At 57.1% G+C, this 19,321-nt stretch overlaps 1 protein-coding gene across 1 annotated transcript; it reads left to right on the top strand.

The window, feature by feature from the left end:
• Positions 1 to 12,116: 12,116 nt before the first annotated feature.
• Positions 12,117 to 19,274, top strand: DUS3L (dihydrouridine synthase 3 like). Its single transcript, XM_054463247.2, has 13 exons — positions 12,117 to 12,315; positions 13,026 to 13,314; positions 13,639 to 14,163; positions 14,969 to 15,010; positions 15,188 to 15,340; positions 15,662 to 15,778; positions 16,006 to 16,071; positions 17,236 to 17,346; positions 17,557 to 17,653; positions 17,860 to 17,935; positions 18,619 to 18,807; positions 18,903 to 19,031; positions 19,139 to 19,274. The coding sequence occupies exons 1-13, from the start codon at positions 12,218 to 12,220 to the stop codon at positions 19,209 to 19,211; spliced, it is 1,965 nt and encodes a 654-aa protein (XP_054319222.2). The 5' UTR covers positions 12,117 to 12,217; the 3' UTR covers positions 19,212 to 19,274.
• Positions 19,275 to 19,321: the final 47 nt, after the last annotated feature.

The following is a 19,321-nucleotide window of genomic DNA, read 5'->3' as shown; positions in this document are numbered from 1 at the left end:
GGCCTGCCCCCCGTGCCTCAGTTTCCCCACTTGTAACAGGGTATTACTAGTAGATCTTCACTGTGTTCTAGTAAGGACTGAATGAGTGTGAATAAGCTTGTATAAGTAATAAGTAAATGTGAATAAGTAAGTGAGTAAGCCTGGCAAGTTGGGGGTGATGTCCCAATGTCTGCCATTACTGGTGTTCCCAAATGTTCACTCCCAGAAACCCACTCCCAGTGACACACACACCCTAACCTCAAACACACACCCTCAAACCTTTGTTCCCGGTGGGGTAACCCCCCCTGCCATCTCTCCTTTTTTTTTTTTTGAGACGGAGTCTTGCTCTGTTGCCCAGGCTGGAGTGCAATGGCATAATCTCGGCTCACTGCAACCTTCACCTCCTGGGTTCATGCAATTCTCCTGCCTCAGCTTCCCAAGTAGCTGGGACTACAGGCACGCGCCACCACGCCCAGTTTAGCAGAGACGGGGTTTCACCATGTTGGTCAGGATGGTCTCGATCTCTTAACCTCGTGATCCACCCGCCTCCGCCTCCCAAAGTGCTGGGATTAGAGGCGTGAGCCACTGCGCCCGGCCTGTCTTTCCTTCTCACACAAACCTAGACGCCCTAGTGAGCACAGACATTCCTGCACAGTCACACCCCGCCCCACCCCCGGGTCCTCACACGCAGACACACGCTGACACAACCCCTCCACGAGTATCTCACAAGGTCACGCGTACACTCTGCTGCAGGGATCCTTCCTTACCCCACGCCCTTCTGAATGCACTCATGCCCACAGACCCGGGGTTCACTCAGCCCCTGACACACACACACACACACACACACACACTCTCTCTCTCAGCAGATCCTTACACACCCCCACGCTGCCTGGCACTGGTTAGTACACACACACACACACACACACACACACCCCGGGCCCCGTCTGGGAGGCACAGCCACCCCTGCACACACACAGCAGGGCCAGGAGTCCACTCCCACCCCAGCCCTCCATCATTAAGCTGTCACCAGCTGCCCCTCGGCCGCCTCCCGCTCACCCCACACCGCCTGTGCCCCCTCCCCGCCGCAGCTGGGGGCCATGGGGGCGGGGGCCGAGCAGACACATGGGGCGCAGGACACACACACATGTGCCCACCATGTGGACGCTTGTTAAAACGGTTGCCCCGGCAACAGCGACTTGAAAGAGTTGGTTCTTCCTCTGGGATTGGGGGGAGACGCTAGGGGCGGGTCCAAGGTGGGGGGCGGTGCGGTGCGCAGGAGGTGGGGACGCGAGGACTCACGCCCAGCTACAGCCATTCCACTCAGGGACACACACGCTGAAACAACCACACACGTGGGCGGAGACCCTGTCGCACCAGGGGACACGGAGACCCTGCCTTGCTCAGCCCCATGTGGTCACACCAGAAACACAGTTCCTTCCATCCTGACACCCTCCCAAATAACCCGCACACTCTTTCTGTCACCAACCCACATGCTATCTCACCCCCTGTGACAGGCGGTGACAGACACCCTGTCACACTCGCTGACCCACACCAAAGCCGGGAACTGAGGTGCACAGGGACACACGGGCCCCTCCAGGATCCCTCCACCCCCTATCCCAGCAAGGAACCCCAGGGACCAGGACTCTCCATTAACACCCCTCTGTGAGCTAGGCGCAGTGGCTCATGCCTGAAATCCCAGGGCTTTAGGAGGCTGAGGCAGGAGGATCAATGGAGGCCAGGAGTTCGAGACCAACCTGGGCAACATCCGGAGACCCCCATCTTTACAAAATAAAACTTTTTTCAAATTAGCTGGGCGTGGTGGTGCATGCCTATATTTCCAGCTATTTGGGAGGCTGGGGCAGGAGGACCCCAACCCAGGAGGTCAAGGCTGCAATGAGCTATGATCGTACCACTGCACTCCAGCATGGGTGACAGAGCGAGACCCTGTTCCCCCCCCCAAAAAAAAACAAAAAACAGCCCTCTGAACTCCACCCCTTTCCAAGAAACTGTCTGGGCTTGGCTGCCCGGGAGGCCAGGGAATTCAGAGGCTGGCTCTATTTGCAGGAAACACGGGTATTTACAATGCTTTATTTTTAAATATTTTTTGTCCCAGACTTGGGCTGCCGCAGGGCGGGCCGGATGTCGCCAAGTACTGAGCCTCTCTCTCTTCAAGTGCAGCCCGTGGGTAGGATCTGTGGTCTTCCCAGAGCACAGATATGGGGAAACTGAGGCTCAGAGAGGAGCAGGAAGGCACCCACGGGCACCAGACCTTTTTTTTTTCTTTCTTTCTTTCTGGAGACAGGGTCTCACTTTGTCACCCAGGCCGGAGTGCAGTGGCGCCATCATAGCTCACTGCAGCCTTGACCTCCTGGGCTGAAGCGATCCTCCTACCTCAGCCTCCATGTAGCTGGGACTACAGATGTGCACCACCCCACCCAGTTAATTTCTTAATTTTTTAGAGAGATGGGGTCTTGCTGTGTTGCCCAGGCTGGTCTCCAACTCCTGGGCTGAAGCGATCCTCCCATCTTGGCCTCCCAAAGTGCTCGGATTACAGGCATGAGCCACCGTGTCTGGCCCAGGCACCTGACCTCTTTGACTGATTCAAGCCTGCTGGCATCAGGGTCAAGGCCGAGGCAGGGTTCCGAACCATGCAGGGGCGGTGAAAACCTGCCTGCCCTTTCTGGTGTTTGCCTGGAAATTAGTTCTGCTCATTCATGCCTCCACTCACTGCAACACTCACCCCACCTCCGCCTGCTGTGTGCCCACTTGGTGGCTGTGAAACTCAGGGATCAGAGAGGTCAAGCCACTAACCTAAGGTCACAAGTAAGGAAAAAGCTGCAAAGTGGGGCTGGATGACTGTACCATGCTCCACCCCTGTCCTCCCAGAGGCTGGCCCCCTGCCCTCCCCGGGAGGCCACTGCTCCCAAAGGGAGTGATCTGTTCTTGGGTGGAGACTCCAGGGCAGAGGTTCTGGGAGGCCGGGGGCCGCTGGCCAAGACTCAGACTTGGCTGCTGGAGAAGTTTCCATCTTAGCGCCAGGAGTTGGGCCAGGTTCCGGGGGCTTGGGCTGCATCTCAGGACCCCCAGGGACCAGCCCTGTGGGGGTGGAGGTGGCTGAATGCCCACTGTGTCCCCTGGCTGGAGCACTGGCCATCCCAGCACACTGAGCACCACCCCAGCCTCCAATGTGTTGGTGACTGAGCTTATGGGGTCTCAGTTTCCCCATCTGCCAAATGGCTCCCATGTTTGTTCTGTGCCCGGCACTGGGCACGTAATATGTCATCAGAGGTGGGTGCTGTCATTCTCCCGTGGAGAGGGAAAGGGACTTACCCAGGATACTGGGGCAGCTCAGGGCTCCCCAAAAACGATGCTTTGGGGCCACTGATTCAACAGGCATTCTCACCCCAGGCCCAACCATGCCGAGCACACACAGAGGCCTCAGCTCAGGCGGAAGACACAGAGCTGGAGACACACTCCTGGGCGGGGGTCAGGCTGGCCCAGAGCAAGGTCCCCAGGAGCTGGGGTAGGAGCCCGCCAGGCGGGGATGGGACCCACAAGGCCTGTGGGCGGCAGGAAGGGGCCGGCCCATTCCAGGTGAGGATGGTAAAAACAGGGCCAGCAGCTGTCCCCACAGGGCCATTTACAGACACAGGTCGCAGGTCAAGGGGCCCGTCCCTGGGGGCCTTAGGTCGGCAAGGTGGGAAAACCATCAGGCCCACCAAGGAGGCCAGGGCAGGGGAATGGGGTCTCGGGAGCAAGGTTGTGCGAGCAAGGAGCTGGGCTGGGGTTGTGCGGTCTTGTGTGGGACACAGCAGTGGCTGAGTGGCTCTTCTCAGGAACTCACAGTGGCACCAACATTCATGCACACCCACACACAAACACACACACAGACACACACACAGAGTCATACACAGGCCACAACCACCAAGGTATATACACAATCTCTCATGTACCTTCATAACACACTAGACAGACACACAATCACGCAGACACACAATGGCACACACACAGGCCTCCCCCAAGTCACGCATCCACGGCAGTTTGGCTCCCACATGCACACACACTCAGGGACACGCGCTCGCACCCGGCTCCCCCGCTCTCTGCCACCTCCCGCCCACCCGCCTGCCCTGCCATCTTGCGTCCTTGGCCCGGGCTGCCCTGATCCCGGGCTCCTGTCCTGAAGCCAGGAGATAAGGAGCAGCTGCAGCCACAGATAAAGGAGTCGCAGCCACAAATCCGGGGCGGCCGCGGCAGCGTCGGGCACTGAGCCCGGGGCCGCACCTGCCCTGCCGCTGCCACCCCCATCCGGCCTGGGCAAGACGGCTGCAGAGAGGGCAAGAGGGGGACACAGAGTGGGGGAGAGACTGAGGAGCATGGAGGGAGGGGGAGCTAGAGAGAGAGAGAGGGAGAGATGCAGAGAAAAATTCGGGAGATTCCAGAGGGTCACAGAGAGAAAGATACAGAAAGAACAAGAAATGTTTTCTGAGTTAGAAACAGGAAGAATAGGTTGAGCACAGTAGCTCATGCCTGTAATCCCAGCAGTTTGGGAGGCTGAGGTGGGAGGATTGCTTGAACCCGAGAGTTTGAGACCAGCCAGGACAGCATGGCGAGACCCCATCTCTACAAAAAATACAGAAATTAGCCAGGCATGGTGGTGGGCGCCTGCGGTCCCAGCGACTTGGGAGGCTGAGGCGGGAGGATTACTTGAGCCCAGGAGGCTGAGGCTGCATTGAGCCGAGATCATGCCACTGCACTCCAGCCTGGGTGGAAGAACAAGATCCTGTCTCTAAAAAAAAAAAGAGAGAAACAGTGGCCGGGCACGGTGGCTCACGCTTGTAATCCTAGCACTTTAGGAGGCCGAAGTGAGTGGATCACTTGAGGTCAAGAGTTTGAGACCAGCCTGGCCAACATGGTGAAACCTCATCTCTACTAAAACTACAAAAAATTAGCTGGGCGTGGTGGCAGGCACCTGTAAGCCCAGCTACTTAGAAGGCAGAGTCAGGAGAATCGCTTAAACCCGAGAGGAGGAGGTTGTAGTGAGCCGAGATCACGGCACTGCACTCCAGCCTGGGCAACAGAGCGAGACTCCGTCTCAAAAAATAGTAATAATAATAAGAAAGAAAGAAAAAGAAAGAAGGAAGGAAGGAAGGAAAAGAAAGGAGGGAGGGAGGGAAGGAAGGAAGGAGGGAGGGAAGGAAGGAAGGAGGGAGGCAGGGAGGGAGGGAGGGAAGGAAGGAAGGTTAAGGGGGAGAGAGAGAAAGAAAGAGAGACAAAGAACAACCAGCTGGTGACTGAACAAAGAACCACCAGTGGAGTCCCCAGGCCCTGCTCCACCCCTACCTGGGTGCCTTAGTCTCCCCACCTGCTCAGGGGCCCCAGGACCACCGACCTCCATCCTGCTTCCTCCAGGTTAGTCAAGGACGGTCCAGGCCTGGTCCAGGATCGGGAAGCATATTCCTCAATGTCCCCACACACTGTACAATGACACCAATAGCTTGAGCCAGGGCCCTTGGGAAGCCCTCAGCCCCCTCCCTCAGCCTCAGTGAAGGTGGGATTCTCTAGGGCAGGCTCTGCACCCCTGTGCCTCAGTTTCCCCGGTCATGGTAAGACGCATTCACTTGGCAAGTGTCCACGGAGCACCTCCTGTGTACCAGACCCTGTGCTGGGCTCTGGGGACACAGAGTGACTAAGCTAAGCCCGTTTCCCACCGTCTCTGGGCTCATCATCCAGTGGGAAAGACGTGCATGTGGCCAGGCATCCCCAGTCCTGCCGGGGCCCTGATGGGGGCGCCACTCAGAAAGCTGCAGAGCCCAGGCCAGGCGCGGTGGCTCATGCCTGTAATCCCAGCACTTTGAGAGGACGAGGCGGGCGGATCACGTGAGGCCAAGAGTTCGAGACCAGCCTGGCCAACATGGCAAAACCCCATCTCTACTAAAAATACAAAAATTAGCTGGGCGTGGTGGTATGCACCTGTAATCCCAGCTACTAGGGAAGCTGAGGCAGGAGAATCACTTGAACCCAGTTGGCAGAGGCTGCAGTAAGCTAAGATTGCACCACCGCACTCCAGCCTAGGCAACAGAGTGAGACTCTGTCTAAAAAAAAAAAAAGAAAGAAAGAAAAAAGAAAGCTGCAGAGCCCAAAGTGGGTACTGAACCCACCCTGAGCAGGGGACAGTCAGGGAGGTATTTTTTTTTTCAATACAGAGTCTAGTTCTGTCACCCAGGCTGGAGTGTAGTGGCCCGATCTCAGCTCACTGCAGCCTCCACCTCCCAGGTTCAAGCGATTCTCATGTCTCAGCCTCCCAAATAGCTGGGATTACAGGGGTGTGCCACCATGCTCGGCTAATTTTTGTCGTGTGTGTGTGTGTGTGTGTGTGTGTTTGAGACAGAGTCTTGCTCTGTTGCCCAGGCTGGAGTGCAGTGGCATGATCTTGGCTCACCACAACCTCTGCCTCCCAGGTTCTAGCGATTCTCCTGCCCCAGCCTCCCAAGTAGCTAGGACTACAAGTGCGCGCCAACATGCCCGGCTAATTTTTGTATTTTTAGTAGAGACAGCGTTTCACTATGTTGGCCAGGCTGGTCTCGAACTCCTGACCTTGTGATCTGCCTGCCTTGGCCTCCCAAAGTACTGGTATTACAAGCGTGAGCCACCGCACCCAGCCTCCAACTTTCTTTTTTTTTTTTTTTTTGCTCTGTCGCCCAGGCTGGAGTGCAATGGCATAATCTCAGCTCATTGCAACCTCCACCTCCCAGGTTCAAGGGATTCTCCTCTCTCAGCCTCTTGAGTAGCTGGGACTACAGGTGTGCACCACCACGCCTGGCTAATTTTTGTATTTTCAGTAGAGACAGGGTTTTGCCATGTTGGCCAGGCTGGTCTCGAACTCCTGACCGCATGATCCACTCACCTCGACCTCCCAAAGTGCTGGGATTACAGGCATGAGCCACTGCGCCTGGCTCCGGCCTCCAACTCTTTCTGCTTGATTGCTTGAGGCCAGAAGTTCAAGACCACCCCGGGCAACACAGCGAGATCCCATCTATAGGAAAAATAGAAAATTTAGCCAGGCAAAGTGGCATGAGCCTGTAGTCTGAGCTACTTGGGAGGCTAAGACAGGAAGATCATTTAACCCTGAGACAGGAAGATCACTTAACCCTAGGAATTCGAGACTGCAGTAAGCTATGATCCCACTCCAGCCTGGGCCCTGTCTCTGGAAAAAAAAAAAAGAAGAAGAAGAAGAAGAAGAAGGCGGCTTAGAATGGGGCCTGGTACCCAGAAAGTGTTCAGTAATTGTTCAGCTACTGGTAAACAATATTATACCACTATAATAATATAATAATGGCCAGGCGCGGTGGCTCACGCCTGTAATCCCAGCATTTTGGGAGGCTGAAGCAGGTGGGTCACGAGGTCAGGAGTTCCAGACAAGCCTGTCCAGCATGGTGAAACCCTGTCTCTACTAAAAATACAAAAAATTAGCCAAGCATAGTGGCAAGCGCCTGCAGTCTCAGCTACTCGGGAGGCTGAGGCAGAAGAATTGCTTGAACCCAGCAGGCAGAGGTTGCAGTGAGCCGAGATCGGGCCACTGCACACCAGCCTGGGCAACAGAGTGATACTCTGTCTCAAAAATAATAACAACAATATAATAATAATAATAATAATAATAATACATGATAATATATAATAGTAAACAGTTGATGTTATTTTATTCATATTAATATCATACTTAAAAATTGGCCAATCCACAGCCCTCCTCCTACAGGAAGCCTTCTGGGATTGCCTTACACTGAGGAGGTGGAGTTATCACAGGGCACAGCCAGGCAGCCCTGGGAGATCTCTTCTTCAAGGCTGAGGCCCAGAGAGAGGAGGCCACATTCCTCAGGTTGCCTTTTGTGGGCCACAGTTTCCGCCATCTGACAATTGTCTCCTCAAAGCTGTCTGGGGTAGTAGTGACATGATGAGAAAGAAAAGTGGGAGAACCTCAGAGGGGAACGGATGGGCACCCCTGGAGGGAGGAGTACCCATCCCTGGATGGTGGACAAGCCCAGCTGGACAAGAAGTCTCACTCCGGCCAGGCGCGGTGACTCACACCTGTAATCCCAGCACTTTGGGAGGCCAAGACGGGTGGATCGCCTGAGGTCAGGAGTTCGAGACCAGCCTGGCCAATGTGGTGAAACCCCGTCTCTACTAAAAATACAAAATTAGCCAGGCATGGTGGCGGGTGCCTGTAATCTCAGCTACTCAGGAGGCGGAGGCAGGAGAATGGCTTGAACCCAGGAGGCAGAGGTTGCAGTGAGCTGAGATCGCGCCATTGCACTCTAGCCTGGGTAACAAGAGCGAGACTTAATCTCAAAAAAAAAAAAAAAAAAAGTCTCACCCTGAGACTTTTTTTGGTTTCTTCTGGTTTTATTGATTTATTTTCAATTTTTATTATATATATATATATATTTTTTTTTTTTGAGACAGGATCTCACTCTGTTGTCCAAGCTGGAGTGAAGTGGCACGATCTCAGCTCACTGCAACCTCCGCCTCCCAGGTGCAAGTGATTCTCATGCCTCAGCCTCTCCAGTAGCTGGGATTACAAGCACCTGCCACCACACCCGGCTAATTTTTGTGTATTGTTAGTAGAGACAGGGTTTCAACATGTTGCCCAGGCTGGTCTTGAACTCCTGACCTCAAGTGACTCAACTGCCTCGGTTTCCCAAAGTACTAGGATTACATGAGCCACCGCATCTAGCCATTTATTTATTTATTTTTAGAGACAGGGTCTCACTCTGTTGCCCTGGCTGGAGTGCAGTGGCACAATCATAGCTCACTGCAGCATCGACCTTCCAGGCTCAAGCAATCCTCCTGCCTCAGCCTCCCGAGTAGCTGGATACACAGGTGCATGCCACCATGCCCAGCTAGTTTTTCAATTTTTTTTGTGGAGAAGGGGTCTCCTCTCTAAGTGGCCAAGGCTGCTGGTCTGGAACTCCCGGCCTCAAGCGATCCTCCTGTCTCCAAAGGGCTAGGATTACAGCATTAAGCCAAGGTGCCCGGCCTTTTGCAGTTTTAGATTCCCGGGTTCTACCGGTTTATTCTCAGATTGTCCTACAGAGGGCAGCCAAGGCCAGAGGTGGAAGACAAAAAGCCCGCTCTCCCCTCCACTTTCTCCCAGGTCCTGGAAAAGCAGCTTCCAAGCCTGTTGTGGCCTCGGGCAAATCTCTTCTCTCTTTGGGCCTCAGTTTCCCCATCTTTTTTTTTTTTTTTTTGAGACAGAGTCTCTCTCTGTCACCAGGCTGGAGTGCAGTCGCGCGATCTTGGCTCACTGCAAGCTCCACCTCCCATGTTCAAGCGATTCTCCTGCCTCAGCCTCACAAGTAGCTGGGATTACAGGCATGCGCCACCACGCCCAGCTAATTTTTGTATTTTTAGTAAAGACGGGGTTTCACCATGTTGGCCAGGATGGTCTCAATCTCTTGACCTCATGATCCGCCCGCCTCACCCTCCAAAAGTGCTGGGATTACAGGCGTCAGCCACCTCACCCAGCCTAAGGGAGATACTTTTATCTGGCCCATTTTATTGATGAGGTGACTGGGGTATGAGAGGGGCTAAATGAGTTGCCCAATGTTTCCAGCTGGTAAGTGGAGGGGCGGGGATTCAAACTTGGCTGAGTCCAGAGCCCTGAATTTCCTGTGCACACCAAAACTTCTCCAGGAATAGGGAGTTTTAGGGGGCACAACAGGGCTTGGTGGGGACTCTGCTGAGTAGATCCAGCTTTCCTTGGCGTACAGCCCTCCGTGGCTCTCATTTCACTCACGTATGATGAAAGACCAAGTCCTTCTCAAAGTGCACTGGGTCCTGCAAAACCTGCACCTTTTCACCTCCGTCCCCCGGCCTCCTCCTTCTCTCCCGCTTGGACTCTCTGCTCCAACCACATGGGCCTCCTCAATGTTCCTCCAACATGCCAGGACGTTTCCTCCTGCCTCAGGGCCTTTGCACTGGCTGTTCCCGCCACCTGGGACACTTTTCCCTCTGACATCCCTACAACTCTCTCCCGCAGCTCTTCCAAATACTCTCAAACATTACCTTCCCCAGGAAGCCTTCCCTGGCCAGCCTGTTAACAACTGCAACTGCAGCAGTGAGCTATAACTGCGCCACTGTACTCCAGCCTGGGCAACAGAGCAAGATTCTGTCTCAAAAAATAAATAAATAAGTCTATTTTTAAAAATAAATAAGTAAATAAATAAATTTAAATAAATAAACTCTCTCTCTCAAAAACAATTAAAATTTGGCTGGGCGCAGTTACTCACACTCAAGGCAGGTGGATCACTTGCGGCCAGGAGTTTAAGACCTGCCTGGCCAACATCATGAAACCCCATCTGTACTAAAAATACAAAACTTAGCCAGGCACGGTAGTGGGCGTCTGTAATCCCAGCTACCTGGGAGGCTGAGTCAGGAGAATCGCTTGAACCGGAAAGGGGGAGGTTGCAGTGAGCCAAGATCGCGCCACTGCACTGCAGCCTGGGTGACAGAGCGAGACTTCCTCTTAAAAAAAAAAAAGAAAAGAAAAAAATTCCAACAGCCAAAGGTGGCATTCCCAATCCGCCTTACTGCTTTATTACCTCCTCACTTACGGTTTAATTTACTTATGTACAGTTGACCCTCGAACAACGCGGGTTTGAATTGCATCCATCCACTCATAAGTGGCCTTCGAAAAATAAAATACAGTTGGCCATCCGTATCCGCGGGTTCTTCAACCCCCACCAAATGCGGAGGCGGGATGGGAAACCTGCGGATACAAAGGGCGGATTTTTCCTAGACGGGGATTCTGTTGGGCGACTGGGGGACTTGAGTATACGCGGATTTTGGTATATGCGGTCTTGGAACCAATCCCCAAAATTCCGAGGAGTATTATGTTTTTTGTCTGTGTTTCCGACTCCCAAGTTAGCTCTTAAAGGTAATGATTTCTCCGTTTTGTTTACTACCACACCCCCAGCATCTAGCAGAGCATCTGGCATACAGATGCTCAACTAATTATTTGTTGAAACTAATGTCCTGCATAAAAGTAGTGTAATTTACTTTTTTTTTTTTTGAGATGGAGTCTTGCTCTGTCGCCCAGGCTGGAGTGAAACGGCCGATCTCGGCTCACCGTAACCTCCGCCTCCCGGGTTCAAGCGATTCTCCTGCCTCAGCCTCCTGAGTAGCTGGGATTACAGGCGCCCATCACCACGCCTGGCTAATTTTTGTATTTTTAGTAGAGAGGGGTTTCGCCATGTTGGCCAGGCTGGTCTCGAACTCCTGACCTCTGATGATGTGCACACCTCGGCCTCCCAAAGTGCTGGGATTACAGGCATGAGCCACCGCACCCGGCCTTATTTATTTATTTATTTATTTAGAGACAGTCTCGCTCTGTCGCTCAGGCTGGAGTGCAATGGCGTGATCTCAGCTCACTGCAACCTCCACCTCCCGGGTTCAAGCGATTCTCCTGCCTCAGCCTCCCAAGTAGCCGGGATTACAGGCATGTGCCACCACGCCCAGCTAATTTTTCATATTTTCAGTAGAGACGGGGTTTCAGCATGTTGGCCAGACTGGTCTCAAACTCCTGACCTCAGGTGATCCGCCCGCCTCGGCTTCCCAAAGTGCTGGGATTACAGGCGTGAGCCACCGCTCCCGACCCCTAATTTACATTTTTAAAAACCCTAGCAGGGACCGGGAACCATGACTCACGCCTGTAATCCTAATGCTTGGGAGGCCAAAGTGGGAGAATCGCTTGAGCCCAAGAGTTCGAGATCAGCCTGGGCAACCTGGCGAGACCTCGTCTCTACAAAAAAATTTAAAAATTAGCCAAGTCTATTGGTGCATGTCTGTAGACGCAGCTACTCGGGAGGCTGAGGTGGGAGGATAGCCTGAGCCCAGGACGAGGCTGCGGTGGGTCGTGATCGTACCACTGCACTCCAGCCTGGGCGACAGAACGAGACCATTTCAAACAGAACAACAAAGACAAAACCCCCAAAACACCCTAACAGTTAAATTTCCTCAGTCCAGAAGCCGATTGCAGTCCAGTTTGCAATCGCGCAGGCTCTAGTTCATATAGGACCTGAGGCTCCACCACCCATGTGAGGGCACCGCCCCCGTGGCGTCACGAGCACGCAATGGCGTTATTGGAACGACAAGGGCATGCGCACTTCCCCAGCACAATCAGGGAAGACACGCGTGACCCGGAAGGCCTTCCCGCCACACTCCAGAGCGGGCGTGAGGGGCGCCGATGGCGGAGGGAACGGCGGAGGCCCCTCTAGAGAATGGTGGTGGTGGTGACTCAGGAGCCGGAGCTTTGGAACGCGGAGTGGCGCCCATTAAGCGTCAGTGAGTCGCCGGGGCAGGAGGGAAGCTCAAGGGTCCTTTCCGGCACCCATAGCGCGGTCCGAGCTGTGCATGCCGGGAGATTAGGCAGCGGCTGAGGGCGAGAAGCCACCGGCTCCTCATTCCGGGCCGTTCTTCCGCCTGCAGGGTGGTCAGCGGAGGTACCTGAGATCGCGCACGTTGGGGACTGTCACATGCGCGAAGGACACCACGTGCATGCTAGGGCAGGTGGGATTTGAGGCCAGGCCCGCGGTGCATACTGGGGATTGTAGTCCCTGCATATGGACGTACGGCGCATGTGCTCTGCCAGCGGCCGTTACTGGCGGGTCTTGGGTTTGAAGCGAGTGCCGCGGGGCGTGCTGGGGCTTGCGGTGTTTCAAGGGCCGAAAGGCATGCTGGGAGATGTGGCGGCTTAGACTCCGCTTCAAGGCATGCTGGGAATTGTAGTTTTTCGCAGCCTAACGTGCGTAGGGACGTTATCGATTGAACCTGATAATAGTTTCGCGCAACACTTTGGACGGTGAGGACCCAGGGACAAAATAGGTCTTTTCTGAGGCCCTGAGGGGCTCCCAGGCTGGGAGCCGGCTGGTTCTTAAGTAGTGAGCTTCCCATCCGCAGAAGGATTTAAGGACGGGCAAGTGTTTCTAGCCTCCTTTCCCCAGTGTTTATTGACTCTTATGTTCGGAGGGTTTTCCTTTCCCTTTCTATGGCAGATACCTCACCACCAAGGAGCAGTTTCACCAATTCCTGGAAGCCAAAGGGCAGGAGAAGCCTTGCCGGGAAACCGAGGTAGGAGACCCTGCTGGCAATGACCTGGCTGAGCCTGAGGCTAAGCGGATCCGACTGGAGGATGGACAGACGGCGGACGGGCAGACGGAGGAGGGAGCAGAGCCCGGGGAGCAGCCGCAGACTCAGAAGAGGGCCCGGGGACAAAACAAGGGCCGGCCCCATGTGAAGCCCACACACTACGACAAGAACAGGCTGTGTCCCTCCCTAATCCAGGCGAGTGCGGCCACGTGAGCATTCCTGCCGGGGCAGGCAGGAGCGGGGTGTGTTTCCTGGCAGTGGGTAATTGTTAGCAAGCTCCTGGGCCTTCAGCAATGAGCAGTGAGCTTGCTCTGATGCCATTCCGTCTTCATCCTCCTCGGGATACATTGTGGGGCTTGTCATTGTTCTCATTGTACAAATGGAGATGCGGAGGCACGGTGAGGTGCCTGACTTGCTCAGGGACACAGAGCCAGGAGTGATCTAGAGTTTGAAGCCCCGACTGCTGGGCTGCCCCGGGGTCTCCCTGTCCTCCCTCACTCCTTCCCTGTGTCCTCGCAGGAGTCGGCTGCTAAGTGTTTCTTCGGTGATCGCTGCCGCTTTCTGCACGACGTGGGACGCTACCTGGAGACCAAGCCGGCCGACCTGGGCCCCCGCTGTGTGCTCTTTGAGACCTTCGGCCGGTGCCCCTACGGCGTGACCTGCCGCTTCGCTGGGGCCCACCTGGGGCCCGAGGGACAGAACCTGGTGCAGGAGGAGTTGGCGGCCCGCGGGGCCCAGCCCCCGTCCATCCGCAACGGCCTGGACAAAGCCCTGCAGCAGCAGCTGCGGAAGCGCGAGGTCCGCTTCGAGCGAGCTGAGCAGGCCCTGCGCCGGTTCAGCCAGGGCCAGCCGCCGGGCCCCACACCCGCTGCCGCTGTCCCCGAGGGCACGGCAGCCAAGGGTGCTCCCAGGCAGGACAACTGTGGTGCCCAGCAGGTCCCCGCAGGGCCGGGCACTAGCACCCCTCCCAGCAGCCCTGTGCGGACCTGCGGGCCCCTGACGGATGAGGACGTGGTCAGGCTGCGGCCCTGTGAGAAGAAGCGGGTACGTGTTGAGAACAATGTCGGTAGCAGATCTAGTACATCTGGTGTGCATCTATTAGATTCCAGCTGTGTCCACGTTCCTGTTTAGCTGCCTGGGAATCAGAGGCTGTGCCTTGAAGGAGCTCCTGGCTGAGTCTCCCTCTCTGTGCTCTGTCCTGGGCCCAGCCCTCAGGAGGTCCCACTCTGGTGGGGACAGAAAGAGCTGGACAGGGTTGGGGGCAGTGGCTCACGCCTGTAATCCCAACACTTCGGGAGGCCGAGGCAGGTAGATCATTTGAAGTCGGGAGTTCAAAACCAGCCTAGCCATCATGGTGAAACCCTGTCTCTACTAAAAATATAAAAATTAGCCGGGCATGGTGGTGGCACCTGTAATTCCAGCTACTCAGGAGGCTGAGGCAGGAGAATTGCTTGAACCCAGGAGGCGGACGTTGCAGTGAGCCAAGATAGTGCCGCTGCACTCCAGCCTGGGCGACAGAGCAAGACTCTATCTCAAAAAAAAAAAAAGCTGGACACACTTTAAGTCTCAGAGGGTTAGGGTTGGGCAGCAGGGGACAATGTGGGAGGCTTCCTGGAAGAGGGGGCATTGGGACTGGGTTTGGATGGTTAAGTAGAAGCTCTCCAGTGGAGGAGACGATGAGGAAAGGAACGTTCCTGATGAAGGGATTGATTGGCACATGCAGAGGCCCAGCAAAGGAGCCAGACCATTTGGGCCAAGTGTGTCCTAGACTGGGGAGAAGGGAGGCTCCAGGGCCTCAGCATCTGGGGTGGAGGCCAAGCTCCACTTGTGTGTATTTTTTTCCCTCCAGCTGGACATCCGTGGGAAACTTTACCTGGCCCCCCTCACCACGGTAGGACCTGGGTCAGGTGGCTGGTCAGGTGGCAGGGTGGCAGCGTGGTCATTCCAACAGGGCTAGTGTCTGTCCCCACCTGCTGGATTGTGGGGCTGGGGCGCATATTCAGGGTTGTGCTGTGTGTGTGTGCGTGCGCATGCACGAGCATGTGTGTCTGTCTTGCTCCCCCCGCAGTGCGGGAACCTGCCCTTCCGACGGATCTGCAAGCGCTTCGGGGCGGACGTGACATGCGGAGAGATGGCCGTCTGCACCAACCTGCTGCAGGGCCAGATGTCTGAGTGGGCCCTGCTCAAACGCCACCAGTGCGAGGACATCTTTGGCGTCCAGGTCAGTGCCCACCCCGAGGGAGGGAGAGTGGAGGGGCCCTCGGCCGCCCTGTCTCAGAGCCAGGTTCCAGGTCTGCCCTGGTTGCCTCCCCGACCCCCTGGCCTCAGCTGTGGAGTGGGGGTGATGCCCTGATCCACCTCTGGGGGCTGATGGCCGTGGCCAGGGACCGGCGCCTCGCAGACAGAGCTTGGCTCCTTCCGAGGAGGCCCCGAGAGAGGAGGCTGCTGGCTCAGGGCCCCCCAGTGAGGAGGGAACGGCCAAGTGGGGACAGTTCAGACTCTCCCCTCACCTCCCCCCGGTTCTGCCGCTGCCCACCTACAGCTGGAGGGCGCCTTCCCCGACACCATGACCAAGTGTGCGGAGCTGCTGAGCCGCACCGTGGAGGTGGACTTTGTGGACATCAACGTCGGCTGCCCCATCGACCTCGTGTACAAGAAGGTAGCGGCCCTGGACGTGTGCCTCGGTTTCCCCATCTGGGCAGGGAGGCACTGAGCCAGCTGGCGATGTCGTGGGTGGAGGGCCAGGGGTTTGGGCTCAAGTGTGGCCCTGGAGCCCCTGCCTTTCCTGCGGGTCGGCGTCTCCTGGCGGGGGCCTCCGGGCAGCAGGGGTGAGGGGTCTTGGGGCGGCCACGTCCTGCCCTCCCTCCACCCGCCTGTCTCTTCCAGGGTGGGGGCTGTGCCCTCATGAATCGCTCGACCAAGTTCCAGCAGATCGTCCGTGGCATGAACCAGGTACGGCCAGCCACATCCCTGCATTGGCTCCCAAACAATTCCCCTGGGCCCTGCCGCCCACCACCTCCCAGCACCTCCCAGCACCTCCCACCACCTCCCACCGTCTCCCACCGTCTCCCACCACCTCCCACCACCTCCCACCACCTCCCACCGTCTCCCACCACCTCCCACCACCTCCCACCACCTCCCACCGGCTCCCACCACCTCCCACCGTCTCCCACCACCTCCCACCACCTCCCACCGTCTCCCACCACCTCCCACCATCTCCCACCATCTGCCAGTGTCTCCCACCACCTCCCGCCGCCTCCCGCCGTCTCCCGCCACCTCCCACCGTCTCCCACCACCTCTCACCGTCTCCCACCACCTCCCACCGTCTCCCACCACTTCCCACCGTCTCCTACCACCTCCCACCATCTCCCACCACATCCCACCGACTCCGAGTGTCTCCCACCACCTCCCACCGTCTCCCATCACCTCTCACCATCTCCCACCACCTCCCACCATCTGCCAGTGTCTCCCACCACCTCCCACCGCCTCCCGCCGTCTCCCGCCACCTCCCACCATCTCCCACCACCTCTCACCGTCTCCCGCCACCTCCCACCGTCTCCCACCACTTCCCACCGTCTCCCACCACCTCCCACCATCTCCCACCACATCCCACCGACTCCGAGTGTCTCCCACCACCTCCCACCGTCTCCCATCACCTCTCACCATCTCCCACCACCTCCCACCGTCTCCCACCACCTCCCACCGTCTGCCAGTGTCTCCCACTACCTCCCACCGTCTCCCACTACCTCCCACTGTCTCCTACCACCTCTCACCGTCTCCCACCACCTCCCACCATCTCCCACCACCTCCCACTGTCTGCCAGTGTCTCCCACTACCTCCCACCGTCTCCCGCCACCTCCCACCGTCTCCTATCACCTCTCACCATCTCCCACCACCTCCCACCATCTCCCACCACCTCCCACTGTCTGCCAGTGTCTCCCACTACCTCCCACCGTCTCCCACCACCTCCCACCGTCTCCTATCACCTCTCACCATCTCCCACCACCTCCCACTGTCTGCCAGTGTCTCCCACTACCTCCCACCGTCTCCCACCACCTCCCACCATTTCCCACCACCTCCCACCGTCTCCCACCACCTCCCACCACCGTCCTGTAGGTGCTGGACGTGCCACTGACTGTGAAGATCCGCACAGGCGTCCAGGAGCGTGTGAACCTGGCACACCGCCTGCTGCCCGAGCTGCGGGACTGGGGCGTGGCACTCGTCACGGTGGGTCTTGGGACGCCTCGGGCATCGGGGCCTCGGGGTCGACCCCGCGTCCCTTCCTAACGGCTCCTCCCATCCCTCCCTCTTCACCTCCGCACCTCCTTCTGTCTCCGCCTCTGTCTCTCTCTGTCTCTCTCAGCCTGGTTCTCTCGGTCTCTTTCTCTCTGTGTCTCACTTTCTGCCTCCTACCCTGCGTGGCGGCTTCTCCCCCAGCTTCACGGCCGCTCTCGGGAGCAGCGCTACACCAAGCTAGCCGACTGGCAGTACATCGAGGAGTGCGTGCAGGCCGCCAGCCCCATGCCCCTGTTCGGTGGGTGTTCCGGGAAACCACCTCCCTCTCCCCTGCCATCCCTGGTCACTCACATCTCTGGGCTGTTCGCCTTCCCACCTGGGACCCCCTCCTACCACCCTGATGGGAGCCACTGGGTCAGCTAAAACTCCTGAAGGGCTGCTGAGCAGAACCCCAGGGTCCCACCTGCCCGTGTCTCCCTGAGACCCCAGCCTCTGTCTCCTCAGGAAATGGGGACATCTTGTCATTTGAGGATGCCAACCGCGCCATGCAGACTGGTGTCGCCGGGATCATGATTGCCCGGTAAGTGCCCAGGGATGTTAGAGATCCAGCTCCAGCTTCGTGCACAGCAGCAGTGCCCTGAACCCGACACGCCGTCACCCACCCCTGCTCTGTGGTGGGCTGTTGGCCCCATGGATGAGAAGGTCAGAGAGTGATGTCAGGAGTTGCAGCTGTGTTGCGGCAGAGGGGACTGGAAATTGCTGCTGCTGTGGGATCTGATGATTGTGGGTTGAAAGTCCTGGGCTTTGGCCAGGTGCGGTGGCTCACGCCTGTAATCCCAGCACTTTGGGAGGCCGAGGCACGCCGATCATTTGAGGTCAGAAGTTCAAGACTAGCCTGGCCAACATGGTGAAACATCTCTATTAAAAATACAAAAATTAGCCAGGTGTGGTGGTACGTGCCTGTAATCCCAACTACTAGGGAGGCTGAGGCAGGAGAATTGCTTGAACCCGGGAGACGGAGGTTGAACAGTGAGCCGAGATCTTACCACTGCACTCCAGCCTGGGCAACAGAGCCAGACTCTGTCTCAAAAAAAACAAAAGAAAGTCCTGTGCTTTGAAGGTTGTGTGCACACAGCTGGGAGGCTTACTAGGCTTGTAGGTTTCGTGGTCTGGGCTCCGGTTCAGGCGAGGCCATGAAAGCAGAGGCCACACGATCCCAGGCACGCTGGTGGCTGGGCCCACTGATCGTCACCCGTCCCACAGTGGCGCCCTGCTCAAGCCGTGGCTGTTCACGGAGATCAAGGAGCAGCGGCACTGGGACATCTCGTCATCCGAGCGCCTGGACATCCTGCGGGACTTTACCAACTACGGCCTGGAGCACTGGGGCTCGGACACGCAGGGCGTGGAGAAGACCCGGCGCTTTCTGCTCGAGTGGCTGTCCTTCCTGTGCCGGTGGGCACCGGGGCTGGCTGGGGTGGGCAGCGTGTGGGCCGTGGCTGGCTAGGGCTGACTCCAGCCTGTTCTGCTGCCCGCCCGCCTGCCTGCAGGTACGTGCCTGTGGGGCTGCTGGAGCGCCTCCCACAGAGGATCAACGAGCGGCCGCCCTACTACCTGGGCCGAGACTACCTGGAGACGCTGATGGCCAGCCAGAAGGCAGCTGACTGGATCCGCATCAGGTGCCTGGGTGGGCTGGAGTTGGGGGGCTGGAGTCAGGGGCCCTGGGTCATGGAGGGTACTTTGCAGGCCCTGGGCCTGACCTTGCTTTCCACCTGCCCTCCCACAGCGAGATGCTCCTTGGGCCGGTGCCCCCCAACTTCGCCTTCTTGCCGAAGCACAAGGCCAACGCGTACAAGTAGCCTCAGGCTTTCCCAGGGGCACCCTGGGGCGAGGAGAGTACAATAAATTTTATTCTTTTAAAATCCAGGCCTTTCTGTGACCCTGAAGCAGCCCCTCCTCGGCCCCTACC

The sequence above is a fragment of the Pongo pygmaeus genome, chromosome 20 (genome assembly GCF_028885625.2).
Source record: "Pongo pygmaeus isolate AG05252 chromosome 20, NHGRI_mPonPyg2-v2.0_pri, whole genome shotgun sequence".
Lineage (NCBI taxonomy): Eukaryota > Metazoa > Chordata > Mammalia > Primates > Hominidae > Pongo > Pongo pygmaeus.
The sequence above is the reverse complement of the archived record's forward strand: the minus strand, read 5'-3'. Positions and strand labels throughout refer to the sequence as shown.

What these genes read in the sequence shown, in the direction of transcription:
- DUS3L (XM_054463247.2), top strand. Translation starts at nt 12,218, where the DNA reads ATGGCGGAGGGAACGGCGGAGGCCCCTCTAGAGAATGGTGGTGGTGGT. An exon ending in TGTGTCCCTCCCTAATCCAG is followed by an intron (nt 13,315 to 13,638) that starts GCGAGTGCGGCC and finishes GTGTCCTCGCAG; the next exon opens with GAGTCGGCTGCTAAGTGTTT. An exon ending in GCTGACTGGATCCGCATCAG is followed by an intron (nt 19,032 to 19,138) that starts GTGCCTGGGTGG and finishes GCCCTCCCACAG; the next exon opens with CGAGATGCTCCTTGGGCCGG.